Source organism: Nymphaea colorata, chromosome 3 (assembly GCF_008831285.2).
Source record: "Nymphaea colorata isolate Beijing-Zhang1983 chromosome 3, ASM883128v2, whole genome shotgun sequence".
Taxonomy (NCBI): Eukaryota; Viridiplantae; Streptophyta; class Magnoliopsida; order Nymphaeales; family Nymphaeaceae; genus Nymphaea; species Nymphaea colorata.
The window spans coordinates 7,550,160-7,570,815 of record NC_045140.1 but is presented as its reverse complement, the minus strand read 5'-3'; the positions used below and the strand labels follow the sequence as shown (position 1 = coordinate 7,570,815).

General features: G+C 38.1%; 1 protein-coding gene across 5 annotated transcripts; it reads left to right on the top strand.

Annotated features, from left to right (window-relative positions):
* Positions 1 to 13,315: 13,315 nt before the first annotated feature.
* Positions 13,316 to 18,377, top strand: LOC116250695 (protein NSP-INTERACTING KINASE 1-like). Of its 5 annotated transcripts, none has more exons than XM_031624526.2 (12): positions 13,316 to 13,675; positions 13,918 to 14,158; positions 14,822 to 14,954; positions 15,087 to 15,158; positions 15,228 to 15,371; positions 15,531 to 15,602; positions 15,689 to 15,748; positions 15,842 to 15,942; positions 16,237 to 16,380; positions 16,478 to 16,819; positions 16,949 to 17,328; positions 17,821 to 18,377. In XM_031624526.2, exons 2-12 carry the CDS (start codon positions 14,020 to 14,022, stop codon positions 18,136 to 18,138), a joined length of 1,905 nt encoding a protein of 634 aa, XP_031480386.1. In that variant the 5' UTR covers positions 13,316 to 13,675; positions 13,918 to 14,019; the 3' UTR covers positions 18,139 to 18,377. The 5 variants fall into 5 exon arrangements, with proteins under 5 accessions (XP_031480386.1, XP_031480385.1, XP_031480384.1 ...); XM_031624525.2 differs by having other exon boundaries at positions 13,316 to 13,736; XM_031624524.2 differs by having other exon boundaries at positions 13,669 to 13,794.
* The last annotated feature ends 2,279 nt before the right edge of the window (positions 18,378 to 20,656 follow it).

The window sequence follows — 20,656 nt, the reverse complement described above, 5'->3', positions numbered from 1 at the left end:
AAAAATACATGGTTCATCAAACCAACCAAACGAGCAGTATTTTATCTTTTTGCATTGAAAAAAAAAAATATATCAATTAAGATCAGAGATTGAAACGGTTGATTCAGAATCCTGCAGACACTAAATCAGGAGCAATCAAACGCCCTTAGTCCCATCCGGCACGCCAAGCCCCCCTTGGGGCTGAAAGGAGTATACTGTTGAAACACTTCCATTCAATGTCTGAAAAGTGCACTACTTAGAATCTCTCTCTTCACAAAGAGCTAGCTCATGCACACTCTATCCCACCTCAGACTAGATCGACTCACCTAGTTCCTGAATTTTGGGGCTTAGGGAGCAAGGGCCAAGGAGATGTCGAGGGAAGCTTTTTTTGCTCTGTAAATGGCACGTAGATTAAGAGGACAGCAGTCCAGACTCCAGACCAATGGAGTCGGCACTCATCCCTCTCTCTTTAAACGCCATGCATGTGCATGGAAGGCAAGAGTAACCCGTGACCTTTGGAGCGCTTGGTTGTCTCCATAGACGACACAAATTCATGTTGGACGCCTCTCACAACAGGCCGCATCAGCCTGTTGAGCGTGTTTCAAGGCGTCCACTCTTATTCGGGTGGGCAAGAGGTTCATCCCACCGCTCAAAATGGGCTGCGTGGTGTCTACTCTTGTTGTTTCTCATTAGGGATTTATAAGTAAGACTAGACTAGAAAGTAAACGTTAATTTTCTACAAATATCAAGTAAATACCACGTTGGTGCATCTCAATGAAACCAAACAAGTATTATTGCTTAATTTTCTACATTGTTAACAACCAAACGTCAAGCACTACATATAGTAAGAATTGAACACACGCACAGACAAAAAGTATGTGCTTATATTGTAATTGCTGTAGATATGCATGTTCTCTTCCTGTGTCAGTAATTGGAAAATGACTTGAAGGGAAATAGCCGAGTCGAAATGTGGGAAAAGGAGGAGAGGGAGAGGAATTGTTTTTCTTTTTCTTCTTTGAAATGAATAAATTCATTTTGAAAAAATGGATTAGCTTCTCAAAAATAGACTGGATGTCTGAAAAAGTTATTATTCCTGATTTCTATTTAATGGAGATTTCCGGGAAAAAGTCATGGGTTCCCCGAAATTTTGAAAAGTAATTAAAATATCTCACCAGCTAAAAAATAAAATTATGAAGTACTGTAGATTCACGCACAAATGGTTCTCTTTCTCTTGGCTCTCTTCTTGGCATTCAAAAAACATTTATGAGTTAAAAAGTATCATCGAGGATTTGTTAAACTTTTACATCAAGTAAATATCACACCTTCTCTCCCTCCCTCTCTCTCTCTCGCGTCAATGCCAGCTGCAAGCCAAGGGGTTTTTGTCACAATCGACGAGTATTACTAGTCAATATGCTTCGTATTAGTGCATGTGAAGTCTTGAAATATTTCAAAAGCTTGTTAGAAGACGAGATATAAAATTTTCTTTATGTTATGCATTTTTTACATTTTCAAACTGGCCTAAGCAGGAATGGGATTTAGTGCATGACAATTTTCATGTCCTTATAAAGTACCACAACATGATTTCGAAGCAGGTTATATGTCAAAAAGATTTGTAAGTAATTAAGCACATGAGTTGCACTACAAAAAACCGAGGTATTATCGATGGCCAAAGCATGTTGGTGAAACACAACTATGAGTCGGTAATGGTTTTACATCAGTTATATGTTTCAAATTGCCTATTCTTTCCGTAATCCAAGTTCAATTATCCATTTTTTTGGTAGGCTTATACAAGCAACTTCAATATGATCAACTCTTCTTATTGTGAATGCTATATTTTAACCATTTGGTTCTTGATTCATATGATTGAATACTTATTGTGTAGCTTGTCATGCAATTTTTTAAACAAGTATGTAAACAATTTATTTTGATAATCCTGTGCATTTAACAATGTCATAAATTGACACATTTAAGAAAGCTGCAACACAAATACCATCTTATCTGTAACTCAAGGATTATTAATAAATGGTTGATTGCACCACTCAACAATGAAACATGCTGCATAATTCTTAAATGACATTATAATTCAATTGGTTCAAGCAAATTATAAGTTTTCAGTCGTTCCAACAATTCCCCAAACACTTGGTGAGTGAGTAAAAAGAGTAGGGACCAGAAACATCCAAACATCCAAAAACGTATTCGAATGACAAACACTCAATGTAATGTTTTGTAAATAAGTATATATATAGCTGAATTAGACGTGGGAATCTGGCCACAATACACCGGAATCTGGTGAGGATAAAAATTAAGAGTTTTGTGCTTGTGTTCACATGTTATGCAATTAATATATCAAATTGAAGGTACTAAGCTCAACAAATATTCTTGCAAAGTTTTTTTGTTAAATTCTATAAAAAACTGCGACATCTCACGGGAAAATTTCAGATCCATACCCTACAAGTATGTGACAACTTAAAATCATAAACAAATAGAAAAAAAAAACGGGCGAGGAGAGAAAATGGAACCAACCTTTTATCTTTTAGCTATTCAAAAAGGATGAATAACACTTGCACTTACTGGAAAATTGCATAAACCACCGGTGGAAAAAAGAGTGAAAAGAAAAGAAAAGAGGGAAGAAGAAGAAAGGAAAAAAAAAAAAAGGTTCGGGTGGAACTAATAAGTCGGGGAAGTATGGTGGGGTGGAAGACGTCGGTAAAGGCCTAATTAATAACGTTGGTAAAATTAATGTTGTAAGTTTTACCGACATCCACAGGTAACACATCGATAAAAGCTCAGTTAGACCGACGAGTTAACCAGATATCACTAATGTTTCACAAAACAAAACAGTTCACCTATGCGAGAATGATCACGTAAGTAAAACTTGCATTTTTATCAACGTCTACGGATTGGACGTCAATACGAGCATGTATTTGGTAATGTTTGCAAGAAAAAATTTTCACCAGCGCGAGAACGGTCACGCGTTGGTAAAACTTATCCTTTTAGCAATGTCTGTGGAATGGACGTCTAGTAAAGTTCTTTTTAACGACGTTGGTAAAAGTCATACTTAATGCCAAGCGTCAGTGAAGGTTTTTTTTTTCACTGACGGTTCTTCTGGATGTTGGTGAAGATTCACCAACATTTGACTCTAGACATCGATGCTTCTCACTAACGTGTCCTTCCCACTCATCTGTGAATCTATCTTTTTTTGTAGTGCTGAGCACTAGTTATAAATTTATGGTACTTAATTATGTGGGAAAAGGTAAAGAGTTGTGAAGTCTGATGTATCATAATTATGATTTATTGATGTTAATATGTTTTCAAATTTTCACAGGGAAGATTAATCTTTTACGTCCCTGTCCATGGAATTAGTAGGCTTCCTTCAGTTTTTCTGGATGTGAAGCCACACAAAATGAGAATGTTAACATACATATTAAGGATGTTAAAGAATTTTGCTTTGCATTAGATATATTTTATGATTTCAATTTGCATTCATGCCTAAGCATTCACATTAAACTTAGCAAACCGGTCTTTCGTAATTGTGGAAAATTGAGTTGTGGTGGATGTTAATTTCAGTCTATAGTGATTCTCATGTAAACTTGGACAAAGTTATCATTGGTCTGCAACCAATTGTTAGCGCATTTTCTTCATATTTTCATTTACGGATAATATTTTTTTGGTTGGTATATTTTGACTTGTATGTGCTAAATTTATTGTTTGGTACATCTTATACATTATCACATGTCATTTACATTGTGGTAATTGCATTTATGCATGCACATTAGATAATACATTGGTTGAATATCACAGGTGTTATGTTTCATTACATGATCTAAAGAATACATTTGTTGCTCATATATATATATATATATATATATATATATATATATATATATATATAAATATACTCAGTTACGTTACAATTTATGTGTGTGCGTGAGGGGCAGAGAGAGAGAGGGAGAGAAATGAGAATGATGACTGCTAACGACTAGTTCCGTTCAATACAAAAACGTACGATCAGTTTATATATATATATATATATATATATATATATATATATATATATATATATATATATATATATATATATATATATATATATATATATATATATATATATATATATAGAAGTCCCTTAGAAGTCCCTTCAGTAGCTTGGACTGGTCTCGATTGCTTCTCCAAACAGACATTCCTACCATCTACTGGATCAGTGATATAGGGCGCAGGATGATATTCCATCCGGAAACATGCCCTCTGCTAAAAGCTGAACGCGAATCTCATGAATTTATGGGAGATCAGGGTCCTACGCCTGTAGGGGCCCCCCTTTACTACCTAACTAGGCAGATGCATTGATGGAGCATCATATCATATAGATATATACCCTTCAGAAACATTACATGTACTTCATGCATGGGCTCTCCATAATTCTGTTTCATGTTCATTGGATTAGGCCAGAAGAAAAGAATAATTAGAAAGGAACATGTCCTGTGGCTTTGTTGGTAGATCTAAAACATAATCAACTCATCTCATGTGATACAAGACATGGTAGGGACACTTTTTATGACCATCGTTGTGAGCTGTCAAATTTTGCCTACCTCCTGTAACCAGACCTCAATTTTGCCACAGTCGTTAATTAATCCCATGGGCAGGATCGATCGTTTTGTTCCTGTGCCGATCCACTTGAAGGAGTGCCAAGGCACGTACCACAGGGTCCACAGCTAGCATTCTTCTCTTCCACAGCCCACACTTGGTCCCTACCTGCTGCTTCCCTTTCCCTGTATCGGCATGGCAACAAAAAACGAAATGATCATGATGGTGAGACACCTCCAACTCCAGCTTCATCCTGGCTCTCTGCCCACATGACAAACAAAAGCGATATCGATGGGTGTCCCCAAAACATGACCGCTTTGAACAGGACCCATGAAAGTGAATCATGAACAACAACTTGTTGGGGGGCGCCATGCCATCTTAGAAACAATGTAATATTGCATTTCCTGACGCCCCAAGCATGAGGTTGGAAATCTTTCATCTTTAAAATATAGAATTTCAAAATTTGGAAACTTCTTTCTGTAGTCAGGATATGACAAAGAAATGCAAACTTTATCTGGTGCTTATGTACAAGTTCCTCTTGTTGACCTTGTGAGCTTGAGTGAGGCGAGTCTGGAAGCCGTAGGCACCACATGCATGTTTGGGCGTTGTAGTCAAGATCAAAATTTTGTGATAATTATGAATATTGCAAGTGTACCGTCTTGATCATATATATATATATATATATATATATAGAGAGAGAGAGAGAGAGAGAGATGAATTTTAGTATACAAAATCAATTGCTATCGAATGGAGATAAATGGGTTTTGATATGGTCACTTTAATTAATCACATCCTCGACTTTGTTGTTAGCATATAAAATTATTCAAAATCATTGATATCCAACCAAAGCCAATCAGTTGAAGTGGCCGGAAAACATTCTCCATCCCTCTTACGCTGGTCGGTAGGCCGCAGTTTGCTTACAGATCTTGGCCTTAGAGTTGGTAGCTAGAGGTTCTCGATCTAAGTTGAAAATTCGAATCCAAATTAAGCTTATATTACATTAAAATATAAGGTTAAGTAATTAAATGCCAGATTAATTTCAAATTGTTTGAACCTTCTTTTTCTTTTGCTTGGATGATCTCGTTTCACTGCAAAATCAAATCCTAGTCAAACCATGGTAGAGTCACCGACGTCTAGATTGACATCCCTCTGGATGGCAAAAGTAAAAGAGTGTTTCAAGCTTTAAAAAGTCATATTCCTAAACAAAAATCATAGTTTAAACATAAATATGGCGATAAAGACTATGAAGTACTTCTTAGACGATAAAAACTATGGAGTACAACCAAGTAGTACAAATATATTTTTATGCATGCATGTTCTAATTCTAATTCTAGTTCTTATTGTCTCCCACTGTAAATCCAAGTGGTGGAAAGCTTAGCTGGTATAGCCCTCAACTATCAAAGGACGACAAAAAGAAGAGGAGGACACCCTCCAAATTGGATGGCTACAACACGGGAAGAGGCGTCCTTTGTGGCCTGCTTTCATACCATGCATTCAACCTTATCGAAGATCCTGATACAATAAAAGGTGACGATAACAACAACGGTAACAAATCCATAAACAACTGAATGAATAAGAAGAAGGGAGGGGGCGACTGCGAGATGAGATTCTCTTTCTGATCAGCACTGGAAATCCTGATAACAAACAGTGTAATCAACGCTGCCCTTTGGCTGGGACATGACTTGGTGGGGACAAGACAGGAGGGAGGGGAGGGATTTTAACGCGGAGAGTAGTGTGCAGTGCTGGTGGGTGGTGTGGCAAGTGATGGAGACAAGGCGTTGGGGGATGAGCGCCGACTCACCCCTCCTGATCTTCATGGTTTATGCAATTTGGCCGATTGCAGGTAGGAGTGGGATGTCGTGTGTCTGTCTCTGTGGGATTTGGCCGCTCCCTTTGGACGCTTTGTTGGGGTTTGGACCATCTCTTGTCTCCACTTCTTTCCTTCTCCATCTTCGTTCTCTCGCGCACAAGCAGATGCATATCCAACCCATTCATTTCCCCTTCTTTTCTTCTTAGGGTCGTGTCAACGTCATAATCACATCATTTATATATATATATTTATATATATCACTCAGTTCATTTAAAATAAATAAATGGTTGAAAAAAAATATAAATTAATATTATATAACAAAAATGTTAATTACTTTTTTTCTTTTCACCGTGAATATATATATATATATATATATATATATATATATAATGTGAATACTACGGCCTATCATACATTGAATTTAAATCCTCATATATAGGATGTAGATTTCTCTATCCTCTCACATATATGCATGCACGCACGCACGTATAGTAGATGTTTAATATTGACGTAGAAAAGATAAAAAAGAAATTAAAGAGTGAAAACTAAAAACTACCCCACCACTCTGCATTTCTTTGTTTTCTTAGTCAAAGAAACTGTGGTAGTGTAAAACCGCACCCCTAGTACCTTCGTAAAAGCTAAGGGTCGCTCCCACTACACTCGAATCCTAAACCCACTGTCCATCGCTCTTTCTCTCTCTCTTTAAAATTATACATCAACTCTCTCTCTCTCTCTTAAATGGGTAGCAACATTGGAAGTTTGGTACAAACCTTCTTTAAAAATATACAGCAACCCTCTCTCTCTCTCTCTTAAATGGGTAGCAACATTGGTAGTTTGGTACAAACAAGTGCAAATACAAGGGTCGCCACAAGACAAAGTCCATCCAAAAATTCGTACGGTCAAAGTTTGCTTTTGGTAAATTGACAAAACATGCCTAGTAACTACGTACGTAGGTGGGGTTGGAGGTACTCCCGAGGGGCGGTACCTCACCAAAAAAAAAAGAAAAAAAATCAATCGCCATTCATCATGGCACCGGTCTCAACCAAGACATCCACGATTGCAAGAATATATATGATCAAAAGCTAAAGCTGTGAACGGAATGCAAACTTTAATGTATAATGCAGGAGGCAACTCTGTAAACTGCAAAAGTTAAAGTGAGAGAATACCAATTTTCGAAAAGAAGAAAAAGAATGTCAATGGAAGTAAAATTTATTGAGCATTATTGAGTTTGAAGATAAAAAGATAGGGAGATGGATGAAGAAGCATAAAGTAGTTTAGAAGAGAAAAAAAGAAAAAGAAAAAAGAGGCGAGGCTTTCTTACAATGAATCAATGGAAGAAGAAGCTTCCTATCAATGAGAAGCGAGTTACTCCACATTAACTTTCTCCTTTTCAGGTGGTGCATGGGCCTTCTCCAATAGGGGAAAAAATCGCAGTAATTAAGACAGTCCCAAAAATATGTTCTCGCTGAAATAACATATATATAGATCAGCTACTCTCTCAACCTGCTGGGTGCAGTTTCCAAAGCAAAAATATTAAAAAAGAGGAGATGTAACCACTGAAATTTGAATGCACCATGAATCTCACATAAATTGATTAACATCCGAGTTACAAACCGTTCGACACGAGCTCGGAACAGATCGGATCTGGTACATTAGAAATTGACAAAATCCTCACACCAGTTCCTCACTACTTTTAACCTTAGCCCTCAACAAGCTAAGGCAAAGACAAAATGAAAAAGATCCAATCTCCAAACCTATATATGCCGAAGAAAAAGTTGAACCATATCAACTCATTTTCACCATTCATGATCAATAGTTAGAAAGCGTCACCGTAGGTCATTGAATAGTAAAAAGAGAAGAGACATCACTTGGATCAGTTTTACTCTATATTTGTAAGTTTTATATATCTTGTGGGTATTGATTCTCAAGAAAAAGAAAAGAGAAAACAAAGGGCAAGTAGTCCATGCAGCGGTACGGCCCAGCTACTTTTCCGTTCGGACTTTGATTCTTTCATAGGCCTCATTTTAACACCGCTAAAGGTAGAAAGAGTGAAATTGGGACAAAGGCGTATGGAAGAAGAAAAGTTTACGCTCCAATTGGACTTAGATTTCCAAGTTGAAGGAGGTCCGTGAATGCTCCCCCAGTGACTCCGGACCCAGCTGTTCTTGACTTATGACTTGGTGGGTCAACTCGGCCACTCAGACCGAGTCATGTTAACTGTTTTCTTAAAAAACAATATATAACTTGTCTTTTAAACATAAAAAATTTGTAAAATCACTTAATTACAGTCATACGATTAAAAAAAAAAAAAAGTTAAACTATCACAAAGTGAAGTCACAATTAAGTTCATTCTCCATGAATTGTTGCAATTTAGCATGTTGAATGCAAAAACATTAAGAAAACTCAACCAATTTTGTTAATATTGTTTGACTTTGACAAACTGAACTTGTATCTTTAATAAAGTAAAAAACAAAACTTATATGATCGTAACATGTAATCAACTATAAACAATAATAAAATATTAAAAAATGAAGTAAAACGAGTCAACCTACCGGGTTGGCTCGTTGGGGGGGCGAGGTCACCGGTTTGACTCGGCAAGTTTTTAAACGTTGTGCTTCCCAGCATGTCTATTAGGGGAAAAAAAAATTGGAATTGTTTATAATATTCCCTTGCTGATCACGATGTTAAAGTTCGTGAGATTCATGTTATGAACTGCACCTGCATAGTGTTCCACGGCAAAGCTAACTGATGATCGGGGAAGCTGGATCTATCTTAATCAGTTCTGAGACAAACGTAGGATATATCACTTCTCAAGTCTTGATCAAGGTCGATTTCTGACTAACTTGAGCGGAAAAAAGGACAGAAGCAGTATCATAATTAATGTCCCCACAGACTAATTGTCTGTAACAATTTTGCCTCCTGCCAACTCCTCCCCATCTATGATGCCTTCATATGTACAACGATACTTAGGTAGAAGACGGCATGGTGTCTATGTCATGCACACTGACATGTCCCTTTTACTGTCTTGTGCGCTTGCCTTAACGACGAAGATGTCTAGATCTTGAGATTTTGTTTGGTATCTCTCAGTAATGAAAACTTTTAACAGTTGCATATCCTCTTGTTCTTTTATTTATTTTTTTCCCAAGACATTCATGGGGACGTACACAATGTCTTATCTCGTGTATATATGTGCATCTATAATTGCAACTTTCGCTTTTTCATGTCCAATTCGTATAAGAATTTTGGTGTGTATATGTATTTAGCTGTCCCGGATGTAATCCTTTGCATCTTTAAGTTGAGAAAAAAGAAGCACTTTGCCACTTTACAAGTTCAAAAAGCTAGCTACTTAAGTTATGTATAATAGTGAAGCCATAAATTTCTTGTTGAAGGGCACTAATATTTCAAATTGTAACTTTTAAGGGCCAACCAGTATGTAAATAAGTAAATGACTATGAGGTATTGTCATATAAATCAACGATTTGTGTAGGCATGTGCGGCCAATTGCACACACATGCTCAACAGGTGTCTCTACGACTGGTTGTATATGTATGGGATTTGATGCATCAGAAGCTGAACATCAGCCTTAAATTAAATTCGAAATCTACATTTATGATCTGAATTTGACGATGTCCAGTTATCAAATATCTATATATATATATAATCTTACAAAATTAATCAAATCCAAGTCAAAACTTCATCTGACTAGGTCAGATGTGGTTGGATAAATCTTAGTAAAGGTTAGATATGACCTTCTTCTTTCCAACTTACTGGAGTATGGAATTTGATCCTAATTTAATAAACTTCCCCTATTCAATGCAAAAATTAGGCGTTAGGGTATTATTTCTACTTCGTAGTGTTCCCCTAGACTGCATGTTAAAGAGAAGAGGGCCAACATTGTTTTTGCCTTTGTTTTTATATGGACAACTTTGGTCTTTCCGAACAATATAAATCTTGATGATGTTGGATTACTTCTCTTCTTTTCGATCTCCAGAGAGCGAGAGGGCATCCATTTTAACACAATGGGCCCATTTAGTACGGTGCCTGTTTATACTACATATGCTTACAGGCGAGTAGTTGGCATCTGGGTACATGAGCCTATATGTGTTTTTCCATCTGTGCTGTACTAAAAAGCAAATAAGCCCTACCAAGAAAACCCTGCTAACTGATAAACAAATAAGAACAAGTTACATTGATCACCAACACCAGGGAGAACACATGGGCTTAAAAACAAGTTTGAACAGACCCAAGAGTTAAGACCCGATTCTCCAGGACAATAACTTTGTTTCGGTTGCTTATGGACCAATAAAGAATTTCTTGATGCATTCCAAGGATCTCTCGCAATCCTGCAGCCTGCTTTCTCTTTTTATAGAATTTCCGCACTAAAGAAGTTGTTTGAGGCACAGAATGATGGTACGAGAAACATAATAGGGATTCACAAAAGGGGAGGGCCAAAATTCAAGGTTGGTGCCATGTGGGTGAAACCATGGGCTCCAAGACCAAGCTTCTGTCTTGACAGTACAGTTTGGTGTTGTTAACTAAGAGGGTGCTTTTAGCCTGGACTGGTTAGCTGGATATGGTTTGGCTGGTTCAGTTTGCTCGATATGCTGAAAGCTAAGGTGATTCAATAATATTATTTATGGCAGATGCAATTTCTTTCCCAAAAAAAAAAAAAATTCTAGTACATGCCATAAAATTATCCGTTTAGCAAAATATGTACTTTCTAAAAGCTTGATAATTAAGAAGAATTTAATTGGGTTGCAGAGTGAATCTGGGGTTTCTTGGTTAAGGGTCAGTGAACTTTGGCTTGTCTTTTCTCGTGGTGCGATTGCTTTAGCTTGTTCTGCGGGAGTTTGCAATAAATGCTGAAAGAGCATGTGTTGCTTAGGGAAGATGGTGAAGCTTCTGCGTAGAAAGATATGGGAAGGGTGTGCTTGTGGGTCCTTGAAAAGTGCACAGGAGGAAACACGCTATTTAAATTTCATGTGCAAATGCAATTTTTTTTTTCGGGTTCATTATATTAGTATCACAGTATTCTTTTCACCACAAGGGAATGAATAGTTCTTTGAAAGAAACAAGGTTTACCTTTAAATTAAATTAATGGAGAAAGCGAATTATGAAAGTAACACTTACCAAAATGTAATTACAACAAGCTTCGCCTAGAAATAGACTGTATTAACAATATATTTAGATGATTACTTCTTATTTAATGTAGGTCTTAGCATACAGAATCCACATGGATATGGTCAAATTAAAATGGCGCATCCTTGTGACATGGTTTCGGGGTTTTTTTTGGCAATAAGCTTTTCCAGTGCGTCAGACTACCACTTTTCCTTAAATTCCGGTTTGCATAAACTTTTGCATAGTTTTGAAAATATAATACACAGTAATACAGCTAAAAAGCAGGTAAATCTGAGCACAAGGGCCCACCTAAAGGCCATAACCACTATATAATGTCCTCATTGTCCAAAAGCTGATGCAATTTGCAACTTTAAGGCGCCATTGTTTATTCCATTCTATACATGCCGATGCTGAAAGTTACAAATTCTATATATACGTAACCCACCAACTCCTCCAAAGTCATTATAAGCACCCTCCAAAGCAGTGATGTCACCAGCTCGTTTCCTGAGAGCACTCAGTGTTTGCAGTATCTTTTTCTTTTCAACCTCACATTTATCTTCCTAGCTTTTTGTTCTCTATATGTCAAAACATCAGTTTACTTGTGTTAAACATTGGTAGAGAGAGAGAGAGTATTAAATCACTCGGCGTTTGAACTACTTAAGATCAAACACTAACAGTGAACAGTACTGTTCAGGGTTCACCTAAGAAGAATTTGTTGCTTGGGCAACAGAATTGCATCATGAGGTATGGTGCATGCTTCTAAGAGTCTCTCGATTAAACTTGAAAACCCATTTTCAACAAAGAAAATATACCAAAAGACAAGCTGCCCATTGAACTCGGCTCACGTTTGAGATGCTGGGACATGCACGGTTTCTGCGGCACCTTCCCTAAAACGCACTGTCAATGGCAAAGCGTTTTCTTCCGACAGAAATCAAAGTGAAAATTGAGATACGTGGATCGCATTTGTTTATTGAAATAAAAAGCAACAAAAAGTGTCCATAAAATCATGCCACTAAAGAGTGCTCTAATCGAGCGCAGACTCTTGGGCTCTACGGCAAGCTTTCATCAGTTGTGCTCTGAATGCTTGGAACAGTTCTCCACTTCTCCTAGTGTTCTGTTCTGACTGATGCCACCTCCTGTTCCATGGGGCGCCAGTGTCAGATCTATGGACCTCGGTTGTGCTCTGAATCCTTGGAACAGTTCTCCTAGCGTTTTGACTGATGCCACCTCCTGTTCAAGGCGGCGCCAGTGTCAGATCCATGGTGTTCCACTAAGGCCCTTGTTTCATGTTTTCTATCATGGGCATGTGGCTTATGTGAAGAGCAACAAGGAGAGTCCATGCCTTTCTTGTTCTGAATGAATGTGTCCCTTTTGCCCTTTTGAGCTCAAACAATGCTGCATACTGGTAAGAACCCATGTCACGAGCTTTATCAGCATGAGAGAGAGAGTACATGTGACTCGGTAAGAGGGAGACGTTGGTACTGCACAGTGTGGTGCCCGATTCTTTGACGTGGTCCCACGGCTGCGTGTGGGTCCCCACAAGCTCATGTTGGCTTCTTGTTCCATAGCGGATAGAAAGAGATCTTACATCTTTCATCTGGACTCATCTGCAGAGGGGGGCCGGAGAGAGGAAGAGAGATAGAGGGAATCTGTGATTGATTTCACTGCGCAGAAACAGCTTTTGCTTTTTCCAGTCAGTGTTCACCGCACCCTTTCATTATTCAATTGAGTTCATCAGCGGCTTCCCTCTTCCCCCCACGGTCTTCTCACAGGCAGAAAAGCCAGTGTGGGACAGCACTATAGGTGAGGTGACCCGCAGCTCCTTTCTGCTTGGTTGGTGCAGCAATTTTCCGTCCACCCCTATCCATCACTCAGCCAAAATCTTCTCATTTAAAGTTTCATCGAAGAGAAGGCCAATGAAGATCTCCAATATTCATATACCAAACACAGATCTCCATGACGTCTTGGGATCCCTTCTTTACCCCTAGAGATAGACAAAAGCATGAATTTGGGACTTTAATGAATGGCCAAACCCAGGGAATGTTGGATTCCTTGTGGGGAAAACAAAACCGCCCCCACCTTCTTCTTTTTCTTTTCTCTTTAATCTTTTCTCACTTTCCTTTTTTTTATTTCATATTACAGCGCACGTTCACCCTTTTCCATGCAATGTTTTGGACGATTAAACCGGCAAGTGATCCTCTACACCCCCACTCTACTCCTCCTTTTTAAGTGTTTCTCTTCTGACCCAGTAAGCGCTAAGCATGCATATCCTCTCTCTCTTCCTCTCTCTGCAAAGTTTCTGCAAAGTAGCTGCTCTGTTCCTTTCCACCTTTATTCTTTGCTTTATTTTTTTCTTTCTGGGTCTGGCAGAAGGCATGAATGAGTGGGTTTCTATGATGGACAGAAGCCTTGGTTTTTGGTTTTTACAGGCCAGGAAGAACATGAGTTTCTTGCACAAGTGGAACGTTTGGGTGTTCATCAGAAGATCTATTGATCATCAGAGGTGGGTTTCTTAACAACTTGCAGCTCCAATGGCGCGTCTCTCCGTTGACAGTGTAACTGCGATGGGGTTGGAGAGGAAAGCACTTGTTCTCGTGGTAACGCTTTTCTCCTCCTGGTTTTGGAGAAGTGCAACTGGGCTGCTCTCGCCGAAAGGTGTCAATTTTGAAGGTCTCTCTCTCTCTCTCATATTAATTTTGCTTTTCCTTTTTTGAGCTGATTCTCTGATGCTGCAAAAAATGAAGTGTCAATTTTAAGTTGGTTTTCAATTTATTCTCTGTTATTTAAACAAAGAATACGCTCATCAATTTTCAAGTTGCGCTTCAAATTTCTTCTTTTATTTAAACAGATGAATGGCCTTGTTTTCCTCTTTTTGTTTCCATTACTTGAAGATTCTGAGCACAACTTTTACGTTCCAATTGATAGAGTTTCCCTTTTAGTTTGTTTCCATAATTTGAATGTGGAAAATTTAGTTATAACCTTATTTTTCTCGACTTTCATATAAGCCGTTTCTTCCTTTTTGGTATCTTTCATTTGTGCATCTTTCTGATGAATATTCTTCTCATTAATGCGTCATGCATCAATTCTGAAATTCGTTTTGTTAATTAAGGTTCTTCTCTTCGCCTCTTTTCAAAGAAAATTGCTATTGATTATGTGAGACTAAATTTATTCCACTAATTCTTTTGGCTCAGTCCTTCGCTATGAGAGACGATATTCTCCGTTTTCTTTCACCTCAAAATTTGTCGGCCTTATATCTCGTCAAATTATGTTCGCACCGTGGGATTGCTTGTTCTTTCTGAATATTAGCTGATGCTTTTCTTTTCCTTCATTCAGTGCAAGCTTTAATGGGAATAAAAACTGCTTTGAGGGATCCTCATAATGTGCTTGATAACTGGGATGGAGATTCTGTTGATCCTTGTAGTTGGACGATGATCACCTGCTCTGCTGAAAATCTGGTCGTTGGACTGTAAGTTAGAACACGAAGTCGAAAGTGTTTGAAAGTTTCAGTTTTTCTGAATTTTGGCTTGTGATATTTGCGTTGATGTGCAATAAAAGTATTTAAGTCTGATTGCTTCTCCACATTTTCTAATCATTGCAGAGGAGCTCCAAGTCAGAACTTGTCTGGAACTCTTTCTCCAAGCATTGGAAACCTCACAAACCTGCAGGTTATGTAAGTATCAGACTGGTCCGTTTTGTGATAATAATCTGTCATTACTTCACTGAAATGGAATTTTCACAGCCTGCTACAGAATAACAACATATCAGGACCAATGCCCCCTGAGCTTGGAAAGCTCTTGAATCTTCATACACTTGATCTTTCCAATAATCTTTTCACTGGACCAGTGCCAGAGTCTTTAGGCCAGCTGACGAACCTTAAATATCTGTAAGCGGAAAAACAAGAACATTGTCTTTTGGGTTCTCTCTCTCTTTTCTTTCTTTTTTGTGTGTGTGTGTGTGTTTATCATTTTGCTTTTCCTTTTTGGAATTTTAAGTTGTAAAATCTGGTACTCAATTTTTGAATATCTTTCTTATCTTAATCCAGGAGGCTTAACAATAATAGTCTTTCCGGGTCATTTCCATCATCCTTGGCTGATATCGAGAAGCTTGCATTTCTGTAATTTCTCCATCCTGCTCTTTTGATCTCTAACATTTATCGTGGTTTTTGTTGATCTGAGACGCTTACTGCTTTTCACGTTTCAGGGACATGTCCTTCAATAATTTGAGTGGTCCTGTCCCAAAGTTTCCTGCAAGGACGTTCAAGTATGTCTTCTGCCATAGCTTGTTCATATATCCTTCTTTTGTTTTTGGCCTTTCTGATGACATATACTGTCCATCATATTCTTTTTGTCACAGCATCGTAGGGAATCCTCTGATCTGTGGGAATGGGCTTGAGCAAGGTTGTTCTGGAAATGCAACTCCATACCCTCTTTCCTTCACTTTCAACACATCACAGAGTATGGCTTTCAAAACTCGTCTTGTTAGATTTGTAAATTTTAATCGTTTTCCATCTTTGCTATTCTAGTGATGATGTGGTTCATTTTAGCAGATCTCTCCATCTTGCCTTCTGATCCACTATCATTATTCTTCTCTGTTCGATCTATGACTAGTTTAATAGAACCAGACTAGTTTAATAGAACCAGACTTAACTGCATTAATCTGGTTTTTTGTTTATACCTCCTAATCTTCGAGCAATCTATTTTCATAATTGTCTTCTCATCTCTGTTTTGGTACTTCTGAAAAACTTCTAGGTGGCTCATCAAATGGTCAGGTGAAGAATCACAGGTTGGCCCTTGCACTGGGGTCAAGTCTTGGTTGTACATGTTTGCTTGTTCTTGGATTTGGAATCCTGTTCTGGTGGAAGCGCAAATGCAACCAGCAGATAGACATTCCTTGTTAGTATGAAATTTCAAGAACATATGTGAAACCACTAGTTCTAAGATAATTGAGACACTGATTTTGTGCTTTCTTTGAAAAATTGAAATTGCTCAGATCAACATGATGAAGAAGTTCGCCTTGGCAACTTGAAGAGGTTCCAGTTCAGGGAGCTTCAGGTTGCTACCGGAAACTTCAGTAGCAAGAACATTCTTGGAAAAGGTGGTTTTGGAATAGTTTACAAGGGTCATCTGCAAGATGGATCAATTGTAGCTGTGAAAAGGCTTAAAGATGGAAATGCTGCTGGTGGAGAAATTCAGTTCCAGACTGAAGTTGAGATGATAAGTTTAGCTGTTCACAGGAACCTTCTTAGGCTTTGTGGGTTTTGCATGACAGCAACTGAGAGGCTGTTGGTATACCCATATATGTCAAATGGCAGTGTAGCTTCCCGTCTAAAAGGTAACCATAGCAATCTCCCGGTGCCATATTCCGATTCTTGCTTGAATGCTGATATGCTGGCTACCCATTTCAAGCTTACAACTAGTTTCTCTTGCGTACCGGTTTAATCACATCTCCCTTTTTTATTAGGAAAACCGCCACTAGATTGGAGTACCAGAAAAAGAATAGCTCTTGGTGCTGCTCGAGGATTGCTGTACCTCCATGAACAATGTGATCCAAAAATAATTCACAGAGATGTGAAGGCTGCCAATATATTACTTGATGATTATTGTGAAGCCGTTGTTGGAGATTTTGGTTTGGCAAAGCTCTTGGATCACAGGGATACACACATAACAACTGCAGTCAGAGGAACAGTAGGTCACATAGCTCCTGAGTACCTCTCAACCGGCCAGTCGTCCGAGAAGACGGATGTTTTTGGTTTTGGTATCCTTCTTCTTGAACTAATCAGTGGGCAGAAAGCTTTAGAGTTTGGCAAGACAGGCAACCAGAAGGGCGCTTTACTGGACTGGGTAAGCATCAAGAAGATGGAAAACAAAACCATTGTTCTCTTTTATCTGCTGAGCTTAAGCACTTTTTTTTCTTTTTTTTGTAAATGCAAGTTACTTTTCAAGTACTTTATTTTTATGTAAGTATGTGGTTCAAGGGTCTGGCACCTAGTCAGAGTTCGTATTCTATCGCTCTAGCTCTGGACTTTTGGTTCTCATGCATATGCCTGCAAATCAGCCAGCTTAAGTTCAATTAGATGAACTTGTGAGTTGCAACCCTTGCTATTCAGTAAACTTGGTCACCAGCCCTGCTGCTTAAGACTTCTGATTGGTCGTTGCAGATGCAAGAACTGTTCAACAGAAACATGCTGAGTGATAAGAATGGCCTTTAGTCCCTATCGTTCTGCTTGGCTGGACATGACACAGTAGAGCACTGTATTATATGATATCCCCTGATTTTCTGCTACAACAATTGAGACACTTTGATTGACAATACCAAGTTGTATGTGATTTCAGGTGAAGAAATCACACCAGGAAAAAAAACTTGAACTTCTTGTTGACAAAGATCTAGAGAAGAACTATGATCGTATAGAGCTGGAGGAAATGGTTCAGGTGGCTCTCTTGTGCACTCAGTACCTTCCAGGACACAGGCCCAAGATGTCAGAAGTGGTAAGAATGCTAGAAGGAGATGGTCTAGCGGAAAAATGGGAAGCTTCGCAGAAAGAGGAGATGCCAAAAGGAAAGTCTTTCGAGCTCTCCTCAGAGCGATACTCGGACCTCACCGATGATTCATCTTTGCTAGTGCAAGCGATTGAGCTTTCTGGCCCCAGATGAATTTCAACTTAAGTGCAAGCAAACAGGGATCTTATCAATTTCTAGTTCGTGAAGTTATCAAACTCTGGCACTCATTATCCTTACATTTGTATATTGAAATTGATGGGGGCTAAAGGGAATGCAAACGGGGATCGTATCATTTCCTGGTTTGTGATGTTACCAATCTCCAGCGATCTTATCCTCGCATTTGTATATTGAAATTAGAGGTGCTAAGGGAATTGTGTACTAGTGTTCTTGAACATGTACAGTATATATAGTTTTTTTTTTTTCTTTTTTACTCAGGACCAGCCTTAAAGGTGTTGGATGCTGGATTTGCAAATTGTAAGATCTGTTCTTCCTCTCGAGAGGAAAACTTTTGATGGTTGAATGGCACAGATAACGAGAAGCGAGTTGCTTGTTTGGCCTTGGACACAAAATTGGTATGTTCGGGTAAACTGCCATCACTATTGATTCATTGTCACGTGCATTATAGAAGTTAAATCACAATTAATCCTAGTAAGTCTTTATGTATCAGCAAATATATATATGCATGATCTCTTAATATCGACATGTATTATTTCACTACACTATTATATACGTAGCTCCGTGCGTGCATAATAAAATCATATACGTTAATTTGTTGTTGTTTGCACTGCAAATCCCTACTTAACAATGCACGCACATGTTAAGTCGCTTCACATTGGTAAAAGCTTGCTGGACCTTATTGTTTACACATGTGGTAAGTTGCTGCTGTTCTATTTTTATGTGGATGGTATGTTTTACTTGCACTGTTAACTCATTGTCATGTTAAGTTAAATTAATTAGTCGTTGGTAAATTTTCGTATTAGTGAACGTATGTGTTAAATCACTTAATATGCATGCATTCTATATTATTTTGCTACGTCATTATTCAAAGAATTTGTTTGATGCATGAAAATCGATGGCTGTTATCATATATGTTGTTCATCGTTATTTGCACTGCAAATTGCTACTTAGCAGTGCACATATATGTTAAGTCGGTTCACATTGGTAACCTTCTTGTTTACATGTATGGTAAGTCGCTGCTCTTCTATTTTTATGTGGACACCATGTCGTATCGTACATAACTATTAATCATTTGTAAATCCTTACGTATCAGCAGACATGTATTAAATCACTTAAATATGTGTAATATATTATTTTTCTACATCACTACGTACATAGCTTGATGCATGCATGGTAAATTGCTATCGTCATATACGTTAATTTTTTTTCATTTGCACTGCAAAACACACTTGTAAGTGAATACCTATCCAGGAAAGAATCTCATTTTGGCCCCAGCCGTCTGCCGACGGCCCGACTGGGAGATTTTTTGGAGTCAGTATATCCATAGGATAGGATTTTAGTTTGACCCCAATTTTTTGCTGTAAATATCATCCTATTTCTTTTGAATAAAAGGTTTGGAGGCTTATCCCCCTAGCAACTATTCTTCGAAACAAACTATACATAAATGAAGGTGCCAAATTATGGTTGTGACCACGAAAGGCAGGCAAGAAATATTTTTTAGTAGAAAGCTTAATTAACATCATTCCTGGATAAATCACATCTTAAAACTGGCTTACACTTTATTAGATTTGCACTTGATTTCTTCCAACTTTTCTTAGAACAAACAAATATCTTTATCACAATGATGCACATGTTTATCCCAGCCATTTTATGGAGCATAATCATTGAAAATTTGTATGGGCGACCTCATCATTAAACTTCATTCCTTCTGTTGGAATATAATTATCAGTAGTATTCCGAGCACCACTTGTATTGTTCATACAGCTGGAAAATTACTAGCATCTTTGCTTTCAAGTAGGTCATTCATCCTTATAAGATATTTTCATGTGAAAAAATGCTTTCAGGTGTGTCGTTTGGATAGATGCTTTCTTTAACATTAGAACCTTTCACTAATTCAGATTGAGATTCTTCATACAATACATGTAAACACTCGGTGAAACAATGTAAATGATTCACTTGAGAGATGCATGTAGCAACTAAGAGTTACTAATGTAAGTGCGAGTAGGTTGTACCAACCATATGGAAATAGAGGAGCATAAACTTACGAAACATGTAAACAATAAGGTCCAGCGAGTTACTAATATGAAGTGATTTAACTAAACAGAAGTTGGCAAGCATTTGAAGCATGCCTGCCAAGCAGAGCGTAGATTCTGTTAGCGAAGAGTAGGCCACCAAAATAAGAGCCAAGACTCCAAACAGCTTCAGACAATGGTTGGCTGAGTAAAACTCTCCATATTGGAGGCTTTGACATTGATTCTGATAGGCCAAACAAAAGATTACAAAGATGCTCTAGACACTTAGCTAGTGGCCAAGTCTCATCTTTAACATCCCATGCAGTTGCTCCCCAAATAAAGTTACCTTTCTTGTTCTTGGCCAGCATAAATACACCCTTACGCCTGAATTTCCCACAATGACATCAGAATGAGAATCCCACTGCCAAATTACCCCGCATCAAACCAGATTCAAACCATGTCTAGATTTGAGAGTTCTCATA

Excerpts from the sequence above, each read along its gene's own strand:
- LOC116250695 (XM_031624526.2), top strand. The coding sequence starts at position 14,020 with ATGGCGCGTCTCTCCGTTGACAGTGTAACTGCGATGGGGTTGGAGAGG. Across the intron at positions 15,372-15,530 it reads CTGACGAACCTTAAATATCT|GAGGCTTAACAATAATAGTC; the intron begins GTAAGCGGAAAA and ends ATCTTAATCCAG. Across the intron at positions 16,820-16,948 it reads TGTAGCTTCCCGTCTAAAAG|GAAAACCGCCACTAGATTGG; the intron begins GTAACCATAGCA and ends CTTTTTTATTAG.